The sequence below is a fragment of the Argentina anserina genome, chromosome 5, assembly GCF_933775445.1.
Source record: "Argentina anserina chromosome 5, drPotAnse1.1, whole genome shotgun sequence".
NCBI lineage: Eukaryota > Viridiplantae > Streptophyta > Magnoliopsida > Rosales > Rosaceae > Argentina > Argentina anserina.
In genome coordinates this window covers 9,716,140-9,742,135 of record NC_065876.1, presented here as the reverse complement: position 1 = coordinate 9,742,135, position 25,996 = coordinate 9,716,140, and the positions used below count along the sequence as shown (strand labels likewise).

Here is a 25,996-nt window from a genome sequence, read left to right as displayed (position 1 = left end):
CATACAAAGAAAATGCTTCAAAGGCGAAACATAACCCTTTGATTTTTTTCATAACTCATTAAAATTTAACTATATATTAGGTACGATTTTCTCTTTTGTTAATAAAAATCAACCAAAGTTTCGTAAAAACTTACTCAAAAATATTTTTCAGTTAGATAAATTTGAGATCAAATCAAACTAAGTCTACGATTAATTACTTTTATATCAACACATGGGAATCTCCACTGATGTATTTTTCACAGAAAATGAGTGTATTTTTCAAGAAATTTTATATCCTTTCTACAAACCTCTTGATACATTCCTCGTATTTGAATTTCCCTATATAAAAGTAAGGTTAATGGAGTGTATTAAGAATTTAGTGGGATGTATATAAAATTTCCCTCATTTTTCATACCAAAAAAATAAAAAAGAGCACACCATAATGATTAAGTATAAATATAAAGAGTTTTTTTCACCAACAGTCCCTTAACTCTGGTGTACCTACCAATGTGATACCTCACCTCTTAATCGTACCAATGTGATACCCAGACTCTAGTATTGCTATCATTGAAGTACTTTCGTCAGTTTTTTTCAAAATTATCCGTCATCTTGGTGACGTGGCAAGTACGTGAGGCCCACAAAGAGGGTTAAAAGATAAAATTAACCCCATCTGAGAGGAGTAATGTTTTTCCCGCCCTTTACCTTGAGAAAGACACCCAACAATTCCAATTTTGGCGCCAATTTTCTCTCCCAGCTCCTTAATTTGTGTCTCTTATCTAAACTAAAGAACTACCGCCAATCAGTCGACCACAATCTAATAAAACCTAGATCAATCTCATTTTCTATTTTTACCCTAGCACTTGTTAAACTAACAGAATAAATATAGAATTTTATATGGAACATCTCATTTCCACAATCTCATAAGAATATAGAAACACATAACTTAACGAAATTCAACTACATGTTTAAGTACCATTAGTTCTTACAAGCAAAAATCATGGCAGATCAACATAAAAGGTGGCAACTAATGGTACTTAACACATGTAGTTGAATTTCGTTAAGTTATGTGTTTCTATATTCTTATGAGATTGTGGAAATGAGATGTTCCATATAAATTTCTATATTTATTCTGTTAGTTTAACAAGTGCTAGGGTAAAAATAGAAAATGAGATTAATCTAGATTTTATCAGATTGTGGTCGACTGGTTGGCGGTAGTTCTTTAGTTTAGATAAGAGACACAAATTAAGGAGTATGGAGGGAAAATTGGCGCCAAAATTGGAATTGTTGGGTGTCTTTCTCAAGGTAAAGGGCCGGAAAAACATTGTTTCTTTCAGATGGGGTTAATTTTGTCTTTTAACCCTCTTTGTGGGCCTCACGTACTTGCCACGTCACCAAGATGACGGAGAAGTTGAAAAAAAACTGACGGAAGTACTTCAATGATAGCAATACTAGAGTTTGGGTATCACATTGGTACGATTAAGAGTTGAGGTATCACATTGGTAGGTACACCAGAGTTGAGGGACTGTTGGTGAAAAATACTCAAATATAAAAGACGCACATCACCCATAACTTCAACTCCAACTGATTTTCTGGTTTTGAGAGAGAAAAACATGTCAGTGTCCTTGCAAGCTCCGCCTTTCTCAGCCATCTCCTCCTTCCAGGTAAACACACACTCCCACTCTCTCAAACTCACCTAATTCAACCTCCCAACTCTGAAAGCCTTAGAGATTTAATTTCATTATATTAATGTGAGTGCGTGTGCAGGGAAGAAAGCTGAGCTTCTGTATTGGATCCGCACCTTCCAATCTGCTCTTCACCTCCCGCCGATCACTTCCTCTCATCCGCGCTTCCGCCGTCGACACTGGTCACTCCTCACTCACTCCTCAGTTTTTTTTTTTGAAATTGATTAAACATTTTAATGGTTGCTGACTTAATTTGATCATTTTGATGTTCAGGATCGGCTACTGAATTGGACGCCGTATCTAGCTTCAGTGAGATCGTTCCTGACACCGTTATTTTCGATGATTTCGAGAGGTAAATTTTAATAAAGTTTAAATTTTTTTTTTATGATTTTGTTATGCAACTGAAGTCTTTTTTTTTTTTGAAATGGTGATGATAATGTATCTGCTAGTGAGTTGATGAGAGTGACTGGATGTTCACTTGTCTGTTTTCGGTTAATCTGTTTATGAATGTCCGTTCTTTTTGTTGTACTGTTTGATTAAGCTGAAAATGAACATTAAATTATGCATTTTTCGCAATTGAATGGAGGATTAGTTTACTGATTGTTTTGTAAAATAGGTTTCCTCCAACTGCTGCCACTGTGAGCTCTGCTCTACTCTTGGGTATATGCAGTCTTCCTGATACCATATTTAGAGTAAGCATATTATCTTCGGGAAATGAAATTTGGCTGGTGAAAACTGTGTTTACTTTATAATAGGTAGTCATTCATGGTACTTTTTTGGGTGTAGAATGCCGTGGATATGGCGCTGGCGGATTCGGAGTGTAATAAGCACGAGAACTCCGAATTGAGGTTGTCGTGTTTCTTCAACAAGGTTGGTTGTCTTGTAATATAATCATTTGTAACGTGTATTTGCTGTTAGCTTGATCATGTTGTTCATGATTATGTGCTGGTTGTGTAGGCTTTAGTCAATGTTGGCGCTGACTTGGCAAAACTAGTTCCTGGCCGAGTGTCCACTGAGGTGGATGCACGTCTTGCTTATGACACTCATGGGATTATTAGGAAGGTACTGGCTATTCTTTGTAAATCAATTTTAATCTTTGCTTTTTATAAATGATGATAAAACATTGGAAATCTAATATGTAATTACCGATGCTCAAGCTCATATTGTGAATGTGCATTCAGATACTTTTGCAAAATGATAAGTTGACCAGTTTCTCCCTTTTATTATTTTTATTTTTTGATAACGCCCTTTTTTTTTTAATTATTTCACTGAGGCCTGTCATAATTGATGCAATAATTCTGCATTGGATTTTCATATCCCCCATGATATCTATGGACTAAAAAGTTTGTAACTTAGGTGGCTTTGTCTTCGCAGGACACTCTTTTCCTCTGCCACTCTTTCATTTTTCTTTGGTTAAAAAAAATTTAAAAATTGGATGCAGAAGATATGTGGGGAAAGAATAATATGGAAATATCACTCATATGTTGCTTACTTTGTTGCTTTTTCCGAAAATTTTGCTAGTCTTCCTGTGGTATCCCTCTCACTTTATGCTACTGGAGTTTCTTCAGTTGTCTGAATTGCTCTCTGAGACAATTGGTTTTTATTAAATATGCAGGTGCACAATCTGCTGAAGCTTTACGATAGAGTTGATGTTCCTCCTGAGCGTTTGCTGTTCAAAATTCCTTCAACTTGGCAAGTAAGTACCAGATAAAATTATATCTGTAGTGAACTTTTGAGTTGGCCTTGACACTATACGGAGCATGAATGTATTTATCTTTTTGTCCACATCACCTGTAGCTCTTGATCTTGTAATCAGGGAATAGAGGCTTCTAGATTACTAGAATCTGAAGGAATACAGACGCATTTGACATTTGTGTACAGGTAAAGGTTCTTTTAACCAACTGCTTGAGGCATGACAATCAGTTTCATAATCAATTCTTAGTGAATAATTCTGAGACATAAGAAGCAAATTTAGTGGCTTTATTACTGATTCATGATTGAAATATTATGTGCTTCATTAATCAGGAACAAACTTTTACAAAAAAAGAAGAAGATATTTTACAGTTTTTACTCTCTCTCTCTCTCCATTTTTATTCTCTGGTTGTGTTTGGACCGCATGGTGATGTGGTTGATCATTTTTCTTCAGCTTTGCTCAAGCTGCAGCTGCTGCACAAGCCGGCGCTTCTGTTATTCAGATTTTTGTTGGCCGTCTTAGGGTAAATTTGTTTGTCAATTTTGTATAAATTTTCTTACTTTGACAGTTTGACGTATCTTGATTGTTAAAGGCATATTTATCATTTTAGGACTGGTCTCGAAACCATTCTGGTGACCCTGAGATAGAGGCTGCTCTGAAAAGAGGAGAGGATCCTGCACTGGCCCTGGTAAGTTGTAGAGGTCCCATCTATGGTTTTGTAATTACACCTTGCTGTTTTTCGTAGTCCTAACGGAAAAAATTTGGTGTTTTAAGTTGTGAAATCATTATGCTTCTCAGTTATGATTAGTTATCAAATATAAAACTGGTTTGTACACTGTAGTTTGTTCCTTTTGTTTTTCCAGTTATAGTGTCATCTACCAAAACCTCAACACCATTATCATCAAACTTTAAGCATTTATTGCAAATAACCCCACCACGTATTGAAGTCCCTCTTGGATGTGTTCAATTCTGGTTATGTACAGGATTATTCAAGTGACATGGCTTTGATGGGGAGATCATGGTTGAAGAAACTAAAATAAGGAGTCTTCTGTTTTACAATGATAATGACTACAAAACTCCCATTTGAGATATTTTCTTATGTTGCAGGTGACAAAGACATATAACTACATTCACAAATATGGACACAAGTCAAAGTTGATGGCAGCAGCAGTCCGCAATAAGCAGGACTTATTCAGTCTCCTTGGGTAAATTTACAACACTCACTTCTTGATCTTATGTTGCAGGAAATTCATACAACTTAATGAGTGATCTTTCTGTCATGTTCTCCGGTACTCGTTTAGTGTCGACTACATTATTGCACCACTGAAGGTATTGCAATCACTCAAAGAAACAGCCACTACTCCTGAAGAGAAGTACTCTTTTGTCAGGAGGCTATCTCCACAATCTGCTGCCAAGTACAATTTCAATGACAAAGAGGTAGCCTTCCCTATTCTTGATTTTTGTGTTTTGTCTTTGATCAGGAGGTTCTCGTTATAACCTAAATGTTACAAGTGGTGAATAACATATAAATTGAACCTCAAACAATCACATATACAATTTGAAGATTACTATAACCCATGGGAGGCAATATGATGACTCAGATCTACATATTCCCCTGTTTATTTTCTACACGTACTTCTATTGGTACTTCAATCTTGATCTCTTAAAAAAGAAGCAAAAACAAATCTTCATGAACTAAATGAGATATAATGGTTAATGTCTCTATTTTGTTGAGAAGAATGACCAAGTATGTTAGTCATGCTAATTTTTCAGCATTAGTGTTTACTATTTTCTTTACAGGACTTGCCAAACTTATGATGAGCATGCTTAGTTACCCATTATAGTATCTTGAAGTTAAGAAGCAGACAAAAAGAAAATATTATCAGTTCAGGCATTATATGTGGTCATCCATTACTATTATTACTAGGAAAATGAGAAATCATTGACTCCCTAAATCGGCTAGAAACACCATTAAAATGCCATATCACCGCATCTTTTATAAAGCAAAAGGGTAAACACAATATCCATTCCACCACGAGGCCACCACTTCTTCCACCATCTGCCTTATCAACTCCTTAGCATGACCTCTGATCCCAATTTTTTTTTTTTTCAAAACCCCTCTTTACTGTCTCTAATGTAACCACTTTGATCACCTAGCCTGCAACCACTTCGACAGATGTCTCATATTCTCTGCCTTGGTTTCAATGATAGTATGAGACCACTCAATACCTCCTTTGACTAGCACCACCATTCTTGTCATTCTGATGGCAATATGCCAATATGTATGCAGTACTGCTTGCTTTCTCCTCTTAGGTAAGAAAGAGTTCAGATTGCATAAGTTTAAAAATTCTACATACATGCAGCGCACATAGGACAGATACGTGACCTCATTGAGCTCTTCACTAATATATTGCATTATTGCCCTTGGGGATACCATTAACACATGTGGCATACTTTTGCTTGTCTTGACCAGTAGTCTACTAAGTCTATAGCCTTTATGTGGCTAATAAAAGCATTTCAACCTTACAAACATTAATTTTACAACAAGCACTTATTGCTCGTATTAATCTTGCATTCCTGAATCAATTCTTGGGGTTCTGAAATGATTATGGTTGCTTTTAGGCCTGAATCTTTGGTTCATTGATAGGCCTCTTTGTTGAAATTATCTCGACTGATTAGTTTACCCAACTGAATGGCTAATCTTTTTTTTTTTAAACACCAATCTTCTTGTTTTCAGCTTGTAAAGTGGGACCAATTAACATTTGCATCAGCCATGGGACCTGCAGCCGTGGAGCTTCTGGCCAGTGGACTGGATGGTTACGCTAATCAAGCAAATCGTGTTGAGGAATTATTTGGTAAACTTTGGCCACCACCAAACGTGTGAAGAGCTTTCGTCTGTTGCTCTGTGGATCTTGCTTTCCAGGAATAAGAGTGAATTGCCAGTTCGGCTCATGCTTTCCTTTTTCCCCTCATCTGTCTTTGTAATGTCTATATGCCAGCAACACTTGATCTCACTGAGGTACTTGATTTTGTCATGAAGACGTGCATCAGTTTATCTGAACTTGTTAATAGACATGAGATGGGCATGCTGGTGAAGCTATAGTTCTCTCGTCCTGTAATGATGTTCACCCTTCCCTTTTTATAATAGATGCCATGGTGACAAAGTCAGAAAATTCCCAAGGTGGTATTCATCTGATTTCAAGAGCAGTACCAAAGCAGGTTTCCAATTACTGGACTACCAATTCAGTTATTTATGCTCATTTCAGGATCCCTGAAAGAAAAATTTTACGATGTTTAAAGTCTTGTAAGACTCCCTTATTCATTTCCGGCAAAATTGGCAAAATACACTCTAAATTTGGCTGAAATTGTTAATTTGCACCATGAATTTGCATTTGAGTCAATTTACCTCTTAAATTTGGTAAAATTTGCCGATTTGCATCTCATCCGTTAAATTTAACTGTTTCTATCCAATTTTTTGCGTCACATGTCATGCACATAAGGGGTAATATTGTCATTTTCTATTTATATTTTTCTTAAAAACAAATAAAATATTCTTATATGAGTCACTGTAATAGAGATCGATTAGGATTTCTTAATTTTCGTTTTCATTAACTGTTTCTTAGTTGGTCAAGGGATAATTGTGTTTGTTATTCTTTATTCTTCTTTGTATCTTTTTTCCTTTCAATAAATTTTAGTAGGAGAATGTTGGTCCTCTCTACGCTTATAAAAAAAAAGAGGATTATTTTTTTAATCAAATTATTTATTTACATCTTTTTTCTACATACTTAACCCTACTTTGAATTATATAATCAACATACCCACTCATTCAAATAGTGTATTGTGTATATATATATTTTTTTATATGTACACATTTATTTTTAAATTTCTATATATCTATTTATATTTTTCTAATATCTTTTAACATATCATATCACGTAAAATTTATTAATATATGTTTTAAAATAATAATAAAATATAGTAGCAAGTGTTCCTCTTAAGTAATTTTATTAATTTATTTCATTATTAAATATGAATAATTATATAATGACAATACTGCCCCTCAAATGCATGACATGTGACTTAAAATTAGATGAAAAATATTAAATTTAAATGCAAGTTCGAGATGCAAATTAACAATTATTGCCAAGTTTATGGTGCAAATTGGCATTTTTGCCTTCATTTCCTTTCACTTTCTCATACTCAATCTTCAGACATTAAGTGTTACTTAGTAATCCACAAAGTCGCAAACTCATATTCTAGACTTATTTAGTAATTCCAATCTCTACCTTATTATTTATCAGTTCGTCAATTCATCTCAGTTCATCTCATCATCACTTCTTCTCTTTCTTATTCGATCTCCCCCTTAATTTTGATCATTCAACATTTCATGTCTTTATCAGCTCATCTCAATTCACTACATCAAAACCTAGAAAAAGATTGATTTTTACCAGAGAAGAATTTTTTGGCCAAGACAATTTTAGGCCTGAAAAAACCGAAAATCGGCCCGAACCAATTATTCGAGATTGGGTCAATCATGACTATTGGAAGACCCGAACCGGCCCGAACTGAAAATTTCCAGACTTTGGGTCAGTTATACCAAAATTTCGGCCCGGACCGAACCAAGTCCAGCCCTATCTTCCGGTGATTCTCGACAACTAGTTTGTTCCATTCTCATAATAGTGATGGAAACAAAATAACCTTTATGCCAATTAATGATCAAGTCATTGGTAGGCGATCAGTATACACCTTTTGTTTTTGTTTTTGTAAATTCATATTCGAATCTGTCGCTGATTAGAATTTATATCTCAATTTATGAAGTGTTTTGAGTTTTGACACGAACACTTGGGGATCTTTCATCTGTATCATAGCTTAGTTGCCTTAGTATTTATCTTAGGAAGATGGATTCAATCGTTGTGGTATAGAAATGGATATTTATCCTGTCATGACTCATGAGATGCCGAGAAGGTATGAAACTCACACATGGAGATTCGAATTAAGAGACATGAGAGGGCCAGCTGATGAATTCTTATCTACTCTCTTTTTGCACTCGAAAGAAAGAAAGGAGAACAAACGGAATAAAAAGGACGTTGGAGGTTCCAACAATTCCGAACTGTGATTTGACAGAACTGAACAACATGGTTAATAATCCAATTGTACGTATATTCAAAGGGGGATCGATCAACAGCTCCATTTTGTGATTCTTTGGATTTCCAAATCCCTTGGTACTCTATTTTCGTGGAGCCAGTTGCATGTGGTTTAAGCTAGCTCCAGCATATCAGCATATGGGGGTCCGCATTTGCATGTGGAAAACCTCAAAAAATGCTAATCAATTAATCATGCAGCAAACTAATTACAAAACTACAAAAGGGTTGCGATCTGGTTTGGGTGGTTGTGTTTTTATTCATTTTGTTTTTTGCACAACAATGCATCATTATTAGTTTGAGACAAAACTCTATAATGTGGCATTGATATTGGCCGAGGAGAACAATGAATTTAAGCAAGCTGCTGAGTCACCATGTTAGGGACAATAATGAACTGGATATATATGAATATAGGCCACGGATGATCCTACTCGATAATTTGTTTTTTTTTCAAATCTGCAATCAGTAGTTTAGCAGATGTCGCCTTCTTAATCCACATCTGAATCTGCAGCACCAATCTTTGTTAAGTTGAACTGCTCAACCATGTCTTTTGGAGCAAATGAAAAGACTAATATATGGTTAATGTTGATAGTATACATCTCACATGGAAAAATAAAACCTAGTCTATGGGTTTATAAGAGTTTGAGTCACTCTATTTATTAACAATTGGTTTTGAATATGAACCTCAAATCACTTTATTATGGTATCAGAGTGAGTTATCCACTTTCATGTGTGAAGCCAAAATGGTCGCACGGATTTTATGTCACTCAAAATGTTGTCCACGTATATGGTTTGAAAATTCGTCACACTTGTATGGGCGTGTTAAGAGGAGTTTGGGTCACTCCATCCATTGTCAATCGGTTTAAAATGTGAACCCTAAATCATTTTATAAGTTAAGCCATCACTTAATTTGGCTCTTAAATGTGATACATCTTACTCAGTTAATCTATCTTTAATCAAGTCTCTAACCCTCCCAAATTAGTAGGGCTTATCAATGATTAAATTAACTTTTTACTCCAACTTTTTTATTTTACTAATAGTTTCCATGCCCCATTCAAATTTTGATTGAATGTTGAGGAGTTGAGTTAATTGATGTCTTGATGGTGTTTAATCTGACTTGGATTTATACCTAACGGAATACACAAGACGCTTGAAAATGAAAGGAAATCTGGCTCAATTGTCATGTGAAAAATAAGGGTGCGGCTATTGCCACCACAGCCTACTCTGTTTATTCTATAAATTATTGAATTATTGAAATATCAAAATACTCTGATATTAAATTACCCTAAAGAACAATAATCAAGTTGATAAAAATTACCTGAGTAGAGATTTGGGGGAATTCTCATCTCACGCGCTCTCTTTAGTCATTCTTTTGAAAGGAAGTGATTCTAGAAGTAAAAAGTCGAAAAACGTTTAAGTTTCGTTGACCAAAATGTGACTTTTAAATCCATAAGAAATTTGTGGAAATTTTCTTCATGAAAGTCGTAGACCTCGACGATACGAGTTTGTTAACACATAACACATATAAAACGGAGACTGTATGTGAAAGTTATGAATCAAAACGTTATGGGGCATTTTTGGAAGTGGTAAAATAGGGATAGAAAAGAGAAAACCCTAGAAAGAAAAATCAAAAAAATTGAAAAAGGAGAATGCCGCCTCTCTCTCTCTCTCTCTCTCTCTCTCTCTCTCTCTCTCTCCCTCTCTCTCTTCCGAAATTTTCTTTCCCTCCGTTCTCCACCGTTTGGGACGTCGCCTGTCACATTGGAAGCGTCTCTCCATTCCCTTTTCTTTGAGCCACGGCCCACGACGTGCCGACAGCTATGCGCGACGTGACGTCGCTCACAAGCCACTGCACACAGTGCCACCAGAGCTGTTGCTTTTCCCGACGACTCTGAGGCCTGAAGCTCGTCCCCTTTGACCTTTCTCCTCCCTCTGGAGGTGATTGCAACGACCTTCATTGGGTTATAATGTTGTAGCATCGGCGTTGAAGTGTTGAGGTTGCAGCGGCTTTCCGGTGACTTTCCGGTCATATTTTGACGAATTAGGTGGTGTTGCAGGTATGGAAATGTTCACCTCATTATGATCTACCACTTTGATGTTGACATCGTGAAGTTTTGATCAAGTTGGGGTGGTGGCGCTTGGCGGTGCGTCTAACAGGTTTTGGAGTAATGGTTTACTCCATGATGATGTACTCGTCGATATGAGTGTGAACATATATTATTTGTATATATTTGGGTTGATTTTTGTTGTGTTGGTTGATGTCTTCGTAAGTATATATGACTAAATTTGATTTGGTTTAAAGATGCTTATGATAGATATAAGGGTGTAGTGCTCATAAGAATTTACCTTGGTAGGTCATGGAGGGAGATTGCCTCTCGACAATTTAAGAGTTAAGTGTCGAAATTATTTATATTAAATTGTTTTTTTATTTACCAAGTTAAAATGGTTTCACTTAGACATTTGATTTGTGAGCTTTTGATACTTGATTTGGTGATATTAAAGGTGTTACGGTAGCAAAAAGGTGAGTAAATCCTTTCGTGAACTACGTTGTCATTGTTGTCCTAATTTATGAGAATTATTGGAGAAAAATGTCTTTTGTTTTTAAATCATATGAACTTGTTCGGCAACGGTTCATAGGTAAGTGAAAATGATTTTCTTTATAAAAATGACTCTTATAATTTCTCATACAAAGTTATTGTTAGTGAGGTGAGTGGCTACATTTATGCATGTTCATGAAAAATATGTATTTTAATGGAGATAATGATGTGTTTACATAGTGGTTATATGGACTTGTGGTACTTGCTTGTTGGAGGTGCTTATAAATTGAATATACCTTGTTAATGTGATCAACGATTGGTAATGTTAATTCAACATGTTAGCATGGTTATCGTATATCGTGTTATGAATATATGATTATATTGTGAAAATTTAAGTTAGTAATTGAAGTGGTTGCTACATTATAGTTTCTTATATAAGTATATTAATGGTAATAATAATATGCTTATATAGGTTGTTATATTATATTGTCCTAAGTTCTTGTGTTTTTAATATGAAACATCTACGTGGTTATAGGATTGGTTGTTATAATATAGCTTAATTATACATGTGTATGTAATATTGATGTGAATTTTGGTGTTGAATATTGAATGGTTAAACATCATTGATGAAGTTTTCATTGACTGGTATGTTCCTCTTAAGAGAGGAAGATGATATTGAGTAGAGTTGGAGTTGAGTTTAGACCTTTGCCTTACTGATGTAGAGACAATCATCGGGTTTGACCGATCTAATGGGAAGAGTTTGTTAGACTCTATTGTGTCGGGTGCGTCATGTGGGATGAGTTAGTGTTGGTGATTTCACGCGTAGGTGTTGGATTTGGCTTGTATGGAGGATGACTTAGTGTTGATGAACTCATATAAGTGTGTTAAGTGGATCGTTGTATCGGGGATGACTTCGTATTGGCGAACCCATGTAATTGTGCTAGGTGTGGGTAACACATAGGGGATAACTTAATGTTAGCTAACCTATGGATATAGGGATGTAGTGGAGAGCGTTGACTTTCTTTCACTGCGTTGTGTGAAACTCAAGTTATTCATTGTTAAGCTGATTTTTATGGTGACATCTTATCTTTGGTGCATGTTTATTGTTGTGTTAGTTTTAGTTTACTCATACGAGCTTTTAGAGCTTATTGGGTTTGTTTGTTTACAACCCGGTGCACCAATCCATGGTGTAGTGGTTGATATTGCAGGTGAGGGGCAGCAAGGTTGAGGTATCAACGGTTGTCTAGCAGATAGGGGGTGAGCACTCTTCACTTGAGACAGTCCACGTAGTTAGTGAGGTAGAGAGTTTTTCAGTTCTATTTGTTCAAGTTGTAAAACATTTTGTGATGTAATGGAAGTTGTAAGAGTTGCACATTCAAACTCAATCTTCCACACTTTTGTGATGTTTAGCTTATACCACAGGTTAACTGTAGATAATATGAATATTGTAGATGAAATGAATGCCCAACAAAATGAATTCGGTCACAATGGTGATATATTTGGAAGAATTCAATAGTGAAGATGCTTCAAGGGTTGTAAAGTTAAAAAAAGTCTCTTCATTGATGGTCGACTAGGTTTTAGAATTTGTTTGAATTCCATATCCCTTTTATTCTATAAACCTATGAACTTAACCTCATTACAACCTTATAAAGTCATTTTTGATCCTCAAGATACGCCGTCTTTGATATGTGGAGATAAGTCACAAAAGTAAAGCATATGGTTCGGTCCATTTGGCAAGTAATTGAGTTTAGTGAAAACCTTAGACATATGTTGAGAGAAACACTTATAGCGTACCCATGTGAGGTTGAATCTTAACTTGTTTATTGCATGCTATAACTTCATATTCAGCATGATTAAATGTATTCGTCCTATATGTTGCATGTGTGTCATGTATTGACATTAACTTTCGAAATTCAGCGGATTGAACTGAAATATTATGTAATCTTGGTATTGCAATGTTAGGGATATTGTTGAGACAAAGTGTTAAGGGCATTAGAGTTTTGTAGTCTGTGTTATTGTTGAGTCTTTCCAGAGTCTTAGTTTAGTGTTTTGCTCGAGGACTAGCAAAAGTTAAATGGGGAGTATTTTGATAGTCACATAAATATGTGACTTATATTGTGTTAATTATTCCTTTTACTTAGCTATTTTGTAATGTTTTTATATTTTAATTAACTTTATTTGTTTTTAGGTATTTTGAAGTGGAATAAAGAAGAAGAGAGAAGAAAGAGAGGAAAATCTCATTCCTAACTCGAATATCTTGATAAGAAAAGAATAATATGAAATTCCGGCAATTTTTCGAGCACCACTATTTTTGGTGGTGCCATGTATTTTCGGGCTAATTTTATGGAGGAGTAAGGAATGAGCAACACATTGTTTTATCACAACTGGATCTCATCTTTTTAGTTGAGAATTAACTACACCATTTTTCTCTCTTTCTCACAAAATCATGGCTTCCCATTGTCAAAAAATCTACACCTACCAAAATCTGATTTGATTTTGGGTGTAATCATCACCTCTAGGTCTATCATTACCTAGCCATCACTCACTTCTTCCATGATCACCCACTTCATTCCATGGTCATTCACTTCCTACATGATCACCCACTTCTTCCATGATCACCCACTTCATTCCATGGTCATTCACTTCCTACACGATCACCCACTTTCTTCCATGATCACCCACTTCCTCCTTTATCACCCACTTATTCCATAACCAACCACCTCACTCACTACATCATTATATCTCACTTTTCTCTACTTTTTACCATCATTCTCCTCTATAAAAACATCAATCACCACCATCTCCATACACACTATTTTTCCACAACCAACTAAGAGAAAGAGAAAGAGAGAGAGAGAGAGAGAGAGAGGGAATAAAAAAAATAGAGAGAAGAAGAGAAGAGAAATGAGAGAAGACAAACAGGAAGAGCCGAAGCGAAGTCACCTTCAATCTCCTCAAGATATAACCCACATCTCCTCAATGTGCTAAAATCTCATCAAACTTCTACAAGAAAAAGGAAGTTCGGTCTCTTCTCATTTAATTCATCTCTCATGTATTCTTTTATGATTTTATTCAAGATTATGTGTAACTAAATTCCTTTATAGTTAGGGGCTAATCAAAGATCTAGATATGTCTTCGATTCAAACTCCAATTGATTTATATAATTTTAGATGAGAATTTCTTTACTAATTGTTCATTGATAATTCTATTGCATGCCTCATTGAGTTGATATTTTGATGCATGTTTTAGGGTTTTATTATCTTGAATATGTATATGACCGACATATAGTTGCATATTCTGTGAGAGATAACAAGTTCTGCAGGTACTTGTGTGAAATGATTCCTTAGTAATCTAAGGCTACCGACATTGACCTTAGATTCTTTATTGTTACTTAAACGTTCTTAGAACTTCATAATTTTAATTATTTTGGTCTACATACCGACATTTCATAGATCAAATAATTGAGAATTTAGTTAAGTCGATACCGACATTTCGCTTAATATGACAAGTAAGAGAATGTAATAACGTTAATGACCTAACGACATTGGTTTAACTGTAAGTGCATTCATCTATAATTATTGACATTGTTTTGGGGTGATTGAAGCATATCTAGTGGTGAAGAGAAACTCCTAACTATTGTTTTTCTCATATTTACATCCATATTTACTTTTTAATATTTTGTTTTTAGTAGTACTTCATTTTTTAAGGCTAGGTCGGCCATGCCCTGCCCATTTTATAGGCCTAGTCACATAAACACATCATATCCCTTCTAAATTTATACAATATCATTGTTAAGTAGAAAGACCATCAAATCCTTTCCAAATCTAATGGTTATTATTATTTTTTGAAAATATATAACAACCATATTTTATTCTATATATTTGAGTTCTATTTTTCCTCAATACAATTTTCTCCTTCAACTTTTTTTTCTTCGATTACAAAAATAAAAAATAAACTCCCGAAAAAAAAATTGTGGTTACATTTTTTTAATGCATTTTTTTTGAATATGTGAATACATATGAATATACACATATATAAGGGCCATATATATAAATCATCTAAAAAATATATAATTTGCACTAAATATATTGTGTAATTCTAACAAAATTCATATTGAAATCGTATTTTATTTATGAAAATGTTATTTCTTTGCACAGTTGCACTAACTAGTAAATTTATTAGATCTTTGTAACTAAAGAAGTAAGAAATTATCATTAATTAATCAAATTTCATTAAAGGAAAAATGAAATCAAATGTAAAAAATAAATAATAACCATTAGATTTGAAAGAATTTTATGGTATTTTTACTTAATAATGATGTTGCATAAGATTAAAGCCTTTAAGGCCTAAATTTATAAGGACATATATCACTAGAAACAAATTTTCTGACCACCCTCTATTTGCCCACTTTGTGTCCGCCCTTCTAAACTTATGTCACGTGTCAAATTGCTTAATTATTATCTAAATATGAATTGAGAAAAAACACATGACATGAGTTTAGAATGGTGAACACAATGTGCGCAAATGAAAAATAGTCAGCAAATTTGTTTCCCTATATCACTGTTCTTATTCCTAATCAAGAACAAAATGTTAAATGTCATTTCCATTCAGAGGCCAAAAGTTCATGAATCTTAAATGTACAAATATTTGATTTGACAGTAGCTTAATTACCACAAGACTCGCTAAGCCAGCTTCAAACTCTGTTGTCCAATTCTTCAGCAAACCGGCCAGAAGTTTCTTTGTCCGCTTGTCCCTCCCTCTAATATTCAAAACCTAATTACATTCGTCTTCCTCGTTCTTTATATACATGGAACACATGCACCTTGTCTGAAACTACGACCCCCCCAACTCATACAAAATTATGAAATCCAAGAACATCTACTAATCTCTGGCGAGTATATAACAACCCGGTTCTTCTCTTCTTTCAGATCATAACTTGTAAACTAAGGCCTGAATCCCATGGCAGACAGAAGGCCTTTGCTTCCGTCTGACCCCGATGTCCTTCCCACTGCCTACACTCCTCTCCAAGGCGGATCCTCGTCCCCGGGGATCCGGCGAATACACGTGAAGGAGGTTCTGGCCATGTTCGCCGCGGTTATAATGGTTTCATTGTTGGTGGTCATTATAGGGCATACTGGCAAGGAGGGGAATGCATACCACAGGATGAGTGATAAGCCAATGTCATTGACTACTTCCCCGACGAAGGATACTGCGACCAAGGCCGAGAAGTTGCAGGCGGTGACACGTGGAATGTCAGCCGGAGTGTCGGAGAAGTCGAGCCGTTTGTACAGCAGCGGCGTCGGGTCAGACACGCCGGTTTTTCCGTGGAATAATAGCATGCTGTCGTGGCAGAGAAGTGCTTTCCATTTTCAGCCGGAGAAGAATTGGATGAATGGTATGTTTTGAACGTTGCATATATCTATTCATTTTGGTAGGGAATCCGAATGCTTACATTTCGATTCAATCAGTTTTGAAATAGATACATTGATATGCAATTTAACTTGGAAGTTCTCGTAATCCGGCTCTAGCTAGAACAAACTCCATCATCCTAGCTAGATCGTTAATTTACTGTTCTTCCTTCCTTTATTTCCCTGCCATTTCATCATTTGTTTTTTTTTTTCATTTATCTAGAGGCACTAGATAAATGATTTTCTAGGACAAAATGATTTGTTTGTGTTGAATTTGTTAGGTATTGGGTCAGAAATGAGATGGGAGTGTTAATTTAAGCATGTGGGTTGCTTAATGGAAGACATTTGTACTTGGTTTTTCATCACTCATTTAGTTGAATAAAGATGAATGATTCTTCCATTTGCAGTGGTCATGAACAAAGTGATCTACTTTTCAAAATCTTAAAATGTCCTTCCCAAACTCTCTCCAAGATTTCACGTTTGCATGTTTTTTTTCGAATAACATTTTGTCGAGCTTCATGTTAAGCCGTAGCTCGTCTAAGTATTTAAATCTAAAATTAATTTAATTATATTTATTATGTACCCAATGTTGTTATCTCTTATGACTCTAAAAGGAGAAGTACGTTCTAAATTTTCTTCCTTAATACTTGACTCATGTTAAATTTTTAATGATGGTTTTATTATAGTTGTCGATTAAAAAATATATTCTACCCTCTCTAGCTATGACAAAAAACTTGGCCAACTAATTGAGAAAAGTATCGGCGGACTTGTACAAACTTATTGGCCACCATGAAGTGATGGCTTTGAGTCATAAGAGATAACAAACATATTTTTCAGACACGTCCTTTTTCGTGAAATATATTACTTTATGCATACATTGAATTTCAATTATTTTCTACATTATTGATTTTGGTTGTTTTCCGTGATTATCCTTGTCAATTGCAATGGACTTGATTCGGTAATCCTCTTCTTGCTGCTCCAGATCCCAACGGTACGTTTCTTCATACATCACTCAACAATGTTTTTCTTGATTAGGGTTTTCATTATGATGTAATCTGTCTGGTGTAAAATTATTAGCATACTTATGTCTCAAAATAAAACAGGATCGACAGTATAGATTATAATTTGCCACTTTGTGACATCAAATTTTGTTGTACAGGTCCATTATTCTACAAGGGTTGGTACCATTTTTTCTACCAGTACAATCCCAAAGGTGCAATATGGGGAAACATAGTATGGGGTCATGCAGTATCCAGAGATCTGATCCATTGGCTTCACCTTCCTCTAGCTATGGTAGCTGATCAATGGTATGACATCAATGGAGTCTGGACTGGTTCTGCTACAATACTCCCAAATGATCAAATTGTCATGCTCTACACTGGTTCAACCAATGAGTCAGTCCAGGTCCAATGCCTCGCTTACCCTGCTGACCACAATGACCCTCTCCTCACCAAGTGGGCCAAGTACTCCGGGAACCCTGTTCTATTCCCCCCTCCCGGGATCGGAATCAAGGACTTCCGAGATCCGACTACAGCTTGGTACACTAAAGAAGGGAAATGGAGGATTACAATTGGTTCCAAGGTTAACAAAACTGGCATATCTTTGGTATATGACACCAAGGACTTTATTAGGTATGAGCAACTAGATGGTGTGCTTCATGCTGTGCCTGGGACTGGAATGTGGGAATGTATCGATTTTTATCCGGTGTCGAAAACTAGTGACAAGGGGTTGGAGACTTCTGCGAATGGGGCTGATGTGAAGCATGTGATGAAGACTAGTCTCGATGATGATAGGAATGACTACTATGCATTGGGGAGTTATAATGAGAAGACTGGAAAATGGGTTCCTGATAATCCAAAGATTGATGTTGGGATTGGGATTAGGTATGATTATGGGAAGTTCTATGCTTCCAAGACCTTCTATGATCAGAACAAGCAGAGAAGGGTGTTGTGGGGTTGGATTGGAGAGTCCGATAGTGAGAATGCTGATGTCCAGAAGGGTTGGGCATCTCTTCAGGTACATCGATCGGTTTCTTTTTTGCTTAATAGTTCAAGAAATGCTAGAGCTAGCTAGAACACCAAGAAAAAATAGTACAATTTTCAACACTAAATAATATGACAGTATTTCATTTGTCTAAACATCACTTGTTTTAACTAGCTAGTGCACCCTAATAATGAGCAAGTTTTGGCAAAAGTTTTCGTAACTCTAATAATGTTCACTTGCGATATATAAGGTGCTTATGTTGCTGCACTGTGTCACTTAACTGTCACATAGGCATCTTGTGTTACTGAACTGTCTAGAAACAGAACATTTCACTTTAGTTTTACACCCGTGTTCTTTTGGTAGAGTAACAATTTCTTGTGAATAATTTGAACAGGGAATTCCAAGAACAGTGTTGTTTGATCAAAAGACTGGTAGCAATCTACTTCAATGGCCAGTGGAGGAGATCGAGAAATTGAGATTGAACAAGAAGAACTTCGACAGGGTACAAGTCAAGGCAGGGACAGTGTTACCACTTGATGTTGGCACAGCCACACAGGTCTGCATTCTGTATGCTGTTCTTAATGTTATGTCACAGTTGGAGTTAAATCACATCTTGGCTTAAATTTTGATTGGCATGAATGTTACAGTTGGACATTGTCGTGGAGTTTGAGTTGGATCAGAGGGTTCTAGAGAGCACAGCTGAATCCAACGAGCAGTTCAGTTGCGAAACTAGTGGTGGGGCTGCCAAACGCGGTGCGTTAGGACCCTTTGGTCTTCTTGTTCTTGCAGACGATGGCCTCTCTGAGCGCACTCCTATTTACTTTTATGTTCTCAAAGGATCTGGTGGCACTGTCAGTACCTACTTCTGTGCTGATCAAACAAGGTGCGTATAAAGAAATTTTTCTTCATATTTAGAATGCTGCATGTTATGTTTTTATACTATCAATCGCCAAATCAAAACATTCAAACACGATTATCCCACCATAGTAAATTGTTTAAATTCATAGTTGTAATGTTTTACGTATGGAGCATGTTTTGAGAGTGAAACTTATCAGTTGGTTGTAATATTGAATTGCTGATCTAAAACATGTTTTCTCCTTGTGTCATAGGTCTTCTGTGGCAAGTGATGTTGTTAAACAAGTTAGTGGTAGCTATGTTCCAGTACTGAAAGGTGAAAAGCTATCTGTGAGAATACTGGTAAGTGGATTCAAACTTGCTTATTTTACCGTGGATAACAAAATCATCAAATTTCATGACCATCTCTAATCATATATGTATTCCACGCCAGGTTGATCATTCAATAATCGAAAGCTTTGCTCAAGGTGGACGAACAACGATAACAACGAGAGTCTACCCAACTCGTGCAATCTATGGAGCTGCAAGGCTCTTTTTGTTCAACAATGCTACTGACACCAGTGTCACTGCCTCACTCCAGATATGGCAGATGAACTCTGCATTCATACACCCATTTTCACCTGATGCAGCAAGTCATGCCAGCTTCACCCCGGTTACAATATTTATTAAATTCTTCGTCCCATTCGGGCTTTTTTTAACTTTATATTTTGTAAGATAAGAAAGGTCATTGATTTGGTCCGCGGATAGTAGTATGAAACATTAATTCTTTTTGTTGAAGAGTTCAATACAAGTTTCTGCAATTTGATTCTTTGATACCATGGAGTTCAAATCTGCACTGATCCTTCTACAACCGTCCAAGCTATTTATAGTTACGATCCCTGGCCAAAAAGAAAGAAGCAGACAATGAAACAAACTTAAACACATCATTTTTACTTTATATACCAGTTACTGTTATGCATATGAACTATAGTGAAAATTCAAAGTCAGTAGGATTTCATATACTCGGGTCCTGTAATAGCTGTCAGCACGGGTTTTACTAACTAGAAAACGTCTCACGAGAATGGTATTCTAATTCTTGTTAGCGTGATTCAAGAAGGAAATCACGGACGTGATTTGTGGGGTGATTTGTCGGATTATATATAGAACAAATTCGGTGTAATTAAACAATCAATCAATATACCATTTGGCATGGTATCAAAGCCTCTGTTTTTTTCTGGGTTTGTGGCGTTTTTTTGTTTGCCGTGGAACTGCTCCTTCTTGCCGCCGACGATGATGCCGTATTGTGTGGCAGCTGCGTCCCCCACCGTGGAAGCACGGACTTGGCTGTGAAAGAGCATTGGAGCAGCGACGACGAAACGGACGCCGCTCGCGACTCCTTGAGCCGTAGCAGTAGCTCGACGACGAGGACGTCGTCCGCCATCGCAGCCCTCGTCCACTCGTCCTTTGCCGCTGCCCTCTGCTTTGGGTGTCCTCAGACCCGGCCCACATTCGACCCGACCCGGTCCGACCCGAATTCTGTGGTCTTGGTTGTCAATGCAGGTGCACCTAATACAAGTTCAAATCCGTTTTTTCTTTGTGTTTTCACTGCATCAATCCTGAATTTTTGATTTTCAATGGGTTATGGAAACGACATAGAGAGTTCTCAGATCAATAACGTTCCACAATTTGAAGTATCTGTCAAGAATTCTGAAAATGGTTCTTTTAGGGGTGCCAAACTCAATGGGACCAATTTCTATAAATAGAAGATAATTATGGCCGCTCATCTTCGAGGCATGCACAAGATGTGGCATGTAACCGGAGTAACTATGGCTCCTAGTGAAGATGATATTGTTGCCTACACTAAGTGAGACGACGATGATGGTCTTGTCATGTCAGTCTTGTAGAAAGCCATGAATGACGAGATCATTGATCTGGTCGAGGCATGTACCACTGTGCAGGCAATATGGCAAACACTAGAAGACTTATATACTAATGACTCTGATTTCATACAGGTTCATGAGTTAATGTGCACAGTTTTGGCAATGCAACAGGATGAGAAACAGGTGGCGCAATATTTCACCAAATTGAAAAATATTTGGGCTGGGATTGATATGAAACATCTTTGTATGATCAAGAATCAGGAGGATATTGTTTGGTACCAAAAAGAGAATGAGCTTGAGCGAGTTCACCATTTCCTGAAAATATCTTGATGCAAAGCATAACAGTAAAGGAGAATTGCTCAGAAAGATCGAACCCCTTAGCCTAATCACCGCTTTCACATATATTCGTAAGGATGAGTCTCAGCAGGAGAGTCTTCATCAGGCACAAGTTGTAGTTTCCAGCCTTATTGTTCATGCTAGATCTCCAACACCATCCCTTTCGCTAGCCACTTTGGCTCCACTTCATCAGCAAGGCCCATCACCAGGCTTCGGGAATCAACCCCGCCCTCCTTTCTCTTATTGTCATGATACTAACTATGCTCGTGCGACCTGTTGGAAGTTGTATCCACACTTTAGGCCTAAGAGGCCTAATTATCGTCCCAAGGCGAAGACAACTATTCAATTCATCCAGGAACTGGATATCTATGGTGTGGTTGGACATGATCATCATACAGCAGAAGGATCAACACCTACCGCATCCATAGCTGGTCGTGGTAAAATTGGTATGGCTTTACATATTTCTAACTTTGTTGGTTTTGATACATGGATTATTGATTCTGGTGAGTTTGATCATATGACTTCTGACAAATCTTTTTTACCATATTGTCTCCTCCACCAGTACCCTATGTTACTCATGCTAATGGTGAGGCATTCCCCGTGTTAGGAAAAAGGTCAGTTCGTATTACTCCCACAATAGAGGTTCACAATGTGCTATATGTACATGTTTTATTTCATCATTTGATCTCTGTCTTATAATTGAACACTGACGCTAAGTGTTTTGTGACATTTTTTTCCTATGTATGTGATATTTCAGGATCTTCTCACCGGGGAGTTCATTGGTCGGGGGTATCTAAGGGGCAGGTTGTTTGATCTGGATCAGACATATGTAAGGGAGAAACCAAGGGCACAGTCTCAGACCGCTTTAATCTCCACTTCTGACAAGGTAAGTGAAGTTTGGTTATGGCATCGTCGCTTAAGGTATCCATCTTTTAGTGTTATGAAAAAAAACATGCCTATTTTGTTTATTAGTGTGGATGAGTCTTCTTTACGTTGTGAGACATGTGTTTGGATAAGAGTAATCGATCTACTTATTCTCCTAGTACTTCTAATAAAAGTACTATTCATTTTGAATTAATTCATTCTGATGTTTGTGGACCCTCCAAAGAGTCTACTATGTCCGGAATGCGGTATTATGTGTCATTTATTGATGATTGCACACGTCTTTCATGGATTGTTCTTCTTAAAACCAAAGATGAGGTTTTTTCGGCTTTCAAGCCTTCTATACCACTGTCCAAACCCAATATAATCTCACAATTAGAGTTCTTCATTCTAATAATGGGGGGGGGAGAATATGTGAATCATGTCTTTTAGGAGTTCTTTAACACACACAAAATTGTTCATCAAACAACGTGTCCTTACACACATGAGCAGAATGACGTTTCTGAAAGGAAAAATCGTCATTTACTTAATATGGCTCGGTGTATTCTTTTTAGTGCTCATATGCCTAAATACCTTTGGGGTGATGCTGTCATAACTTCCGCCCACCTCATTAATCGTCTTCCATCTCGTGTCATTCAGGGAAAAGTTCCATATGAGGTGCTTGCATCTCATGTCTCATTACCCTCTTTTCTTACTCTTTATTCCCGTGTTTTCGGTTGTGTTGTTTTTGTCCATCTTCCACAACATCAGAGGTCTAAGTTGGATACCCGGGCAGTTAAATGTGTGTTTGTTAGATATGAAGGATATCAGAAATGGTACCAGTGCTATCATCCACCTACCAGGAAGTACTATGTCACTATGGATGTTACTTTTTTTTAGGACATGGGCTATTTTACCTCTTATGATACTGCTTTTCAGGAGGAGAATTCATATTTTGAAGAGTTATATCATGGAGAGGGGGAGACAAGTGAGCCAGTACATATGGTGACAGGCTTCGTTGAGATTACCATTATGTCAACTACACAGGCACCACTGGATGATTCTGGTGTAGTCACTTCGGAGATTCAGGAACCAGAAGATGACAACACAACTATCTCTCATGTCTCCCATATTGTTGTTTATCTAACTAACCAATGCTCTCCTGGTATAGAAGATCACTAATATGAGGTTAGTCATTTTATTGGGACTAATACTAGTGAGGCTAATAGTAGACAATATGTTTTGCCAAATAGGTCTACTCGGGGTCAGCCAACAAAAAAATATGAACATACCCTTCAGCCTAAAGCAAAGTATCGTGTGGCAAATTTTATATATACCAAAATATTGTCTAAGTCATATGGTCATTTATGAATCAAATATCTACTGTTTTAGTACCTAACAAAGTGCAAGATGCATTGGAAGATCCAAAATGGAGGAAAGCAATGGAAGAAGAGATTGAGGCATTACAAAAGAATGATACTTAGGAGCTTATATCTCCACCACATGGCAAGAAGGTTGTGGGATGTCGTTGGGTGTTTACAGTGAAGCATAATCCAGATGGGCCAGTGAGCCGGTATAAAGCACGTCTAGTGGCAAAGGGGTTCACCCAGACATATGACATAGACTATGATGAGACATTTGCCATTGTTTCAAAGATAAACACTATTCGGGTATTGCTCTCTTTTGCTCCTAGCTTAAACTAGTCACTTAGACAATTTGATGTTAAGAATGCATTCCTTCATGGAGAACTAACAGAGAAAGTGTACATGGATCTTCCGCCTGGATATATGGCCACTTCTCCAAGTAATTTTGTATGCAGATTGCGAAAGTCTTTATATGGTCTTAAACAGTCACCTCGTGCTTGTGTGGAAGATTCTCACAATTTACGAGGAAAATTGGCTATAAACAGAGTAATTCAGACTACACGTTATTTCTCAAACATCAACAAGGGAAGGTAACAGTCCTAATTATATATGTTGATGATATGATAGTTACTGGGAATGATATTGTTAAGGTGGATAGATTATAGAAACAGCTAGCCACAGAGTTTGAGATGAAGGACCTAGGTACACTCAAGTACTTCTTGGGCATTGAGGTAGCCCATGGAAGTGATGGTATCTATCTGTGTCAAAGGAAGTACATCATTGATCTACTAACAGAGACATGTATGTTGGATTGCACTCCCATTGATACTCCTATTGAGCAGAACCATCGATTAGCAGAGTATCCAGATCAAGTGCCTACTGAAAAACCTCGTTATCAGAGGCTAGTTGGACGCCTAATTTATTTATCACATACCAGACCAGATGTTGCGTATGCAGTAAGTGTAGTGAGTCAGTTCATGCATAATCCTAGTGTGGACCACATAGATGTTGTTATAAGGATTTTGAGGTACTTGAAGTCAGCTCTAGAGAGATGAGTAATGTTCTCTAATCACAATAATATTCTTGAGGTTTGTGGCTTCACAGATGCAGACTGGGCTAAAAATATTACAGATCGGAGATCCACATCAATATACTTTACCTTTGTTGGGGGTAATCTTGTTACATGGAAGAGTAAGAAACAAAAAGTGGTAGCTCGATCTAGTGCTGAAGCATAATACAGAGGTATGGCTCAGGGAGAGTGCAAATTATTATGGCTTAGAAATTTGCTACAAGATTTGGGTATTAAGACTAAGTGTGTTATGAAACGGTACTGTAATAACAAGGCAGCTATTGATATCTCACATAATCATGTGCAACATGATCGTATAAAACATGTGGAGGTTGATCGTCTTTTATAAAGGAGAAGCTAGACACGAAGATAATTAGTTTTCCTTTTGTTCATACAGAAGAGCAACTTGCCGATATGCTCACAAAATGAGTGTCTAAGAATGTCTTTTATGACTTACTTAGCAAGTTGGGCATGTTTAATGTGTATGCGCCAACTTGAGAAGCAGTGTTAGCGTGATTCAAGGAGGAAATCACGGGCGTGATTTGAGGGGGTGATTTGTTGGATTATATATAGAACAAATTCTGTGTAATTAAACAATCAATCAATATACCATTTGGCTATTCTCTCATCCATCTAGCATGCTAATGCCAAATCTTTCACCAGCTTCTTATTGAAGTCATTAAATAATTAATTTCACTTTATCCTTCTAAATTTTAGATGTAAAATCGTTCACTCTTTCGATTTTTATTTTAATTAGTTTCCCCTTATACTTTGAATGAACTTTATATTATGACAAAATATAGATTTTTATATGAATTATATAGATAATGATATTACGAAACTTATTTTCAAAGCTTCAGTTTTGTTGTAAAATTGCTAGGAATTATGTTTTGATTTTGCATATATGATTTGAAGACTTATTTTGATAAATTTTGTCCGAAACTTAACCGATTATAATCACAATCAGAGAGAAAAATTAAATTTTGTCCTAATCTAATGTTCATTCAAAATATAAGGAGAAAACTGTTTAAAATAAAAATTTAAAGGGTGAACTAATTTTGTGTCTGAAATTCAAAAGAGTAATAAAAATTAATTCATCATTAAATATGTATCGATTATGTCAGTGATATATATAATTAGTTTCAAAGGGTTATCACTCATCAGCCTTGTAAATCTTGATGCTATCATTGTATGATTTAAGGTATTGGAGAAAATTAATATCTATTGAT

General features: G+C 36.4%; 2 protein-coding genes across 2 annotated transcripts; both read left to right on the top strand.

Annotated features, from left to right (window-relative positions):
* Nucleotides 1-1,566: 1,566 nt before the first annotated feature.
* Nucleotides 1,567-6,651, top strand: LOC126794057 (uncharacterized). Its single transcript, XM_050520701.1, has 13 exons — nt 1,567-1,640; nt 1,744-1,843; nt 1,935-2,013; nt 2,278-2,353; nt 2,448-2,531; nt 2,619-2,723; nt 3,277-3,357; nt 3,478-3,542; nt 3,808-3,877; nt 3,965-4,042; nt 4,462-4,559; nt 4,656-4,791; nt 6,092-6,651. Exons 1-13 carry the CDS (start codon nt 1,590-1,592, stop codon nt 6,236-6,238), a joined length of 1,170 nt encoding a protein of 389 aa, XP_050376658.1. The 5' UTR covers nt 1,567-1,589; the 3' UTR covers nt 6,239-6,651.
* Nucleotides 6,652-15,789: 9,138 nt separating this feature from the next.
* Nucleotides 15,790-20,041, top strand: LOC126794066 (acid beta-fructofuranosidase 2, vacuolar-like). Its single transcript, XM_050520713.1, has 7 exons — nt 15,790-16,427; nt 17,423-17,431; nt 17,600-18,456; nt 18,818-18,979; nt 19,071-19,306; nt 19,533-19,620; nt 19,712-20,041. The coding sequence occupies exons 1-7, from the start codon at nt 15,992-15,994 to the stop codon at nt 19,994-19,996; spliced, it is 2,073 nt and encodes a 690-aa protein (XP_050376670.1). The 5' UTR covers nt 15,790-15,991; the 3' UTR covers nt 19,997-20,041.
* Nucleotides 20,042-25,996: the final 5,955 nt, after the last annotated feature.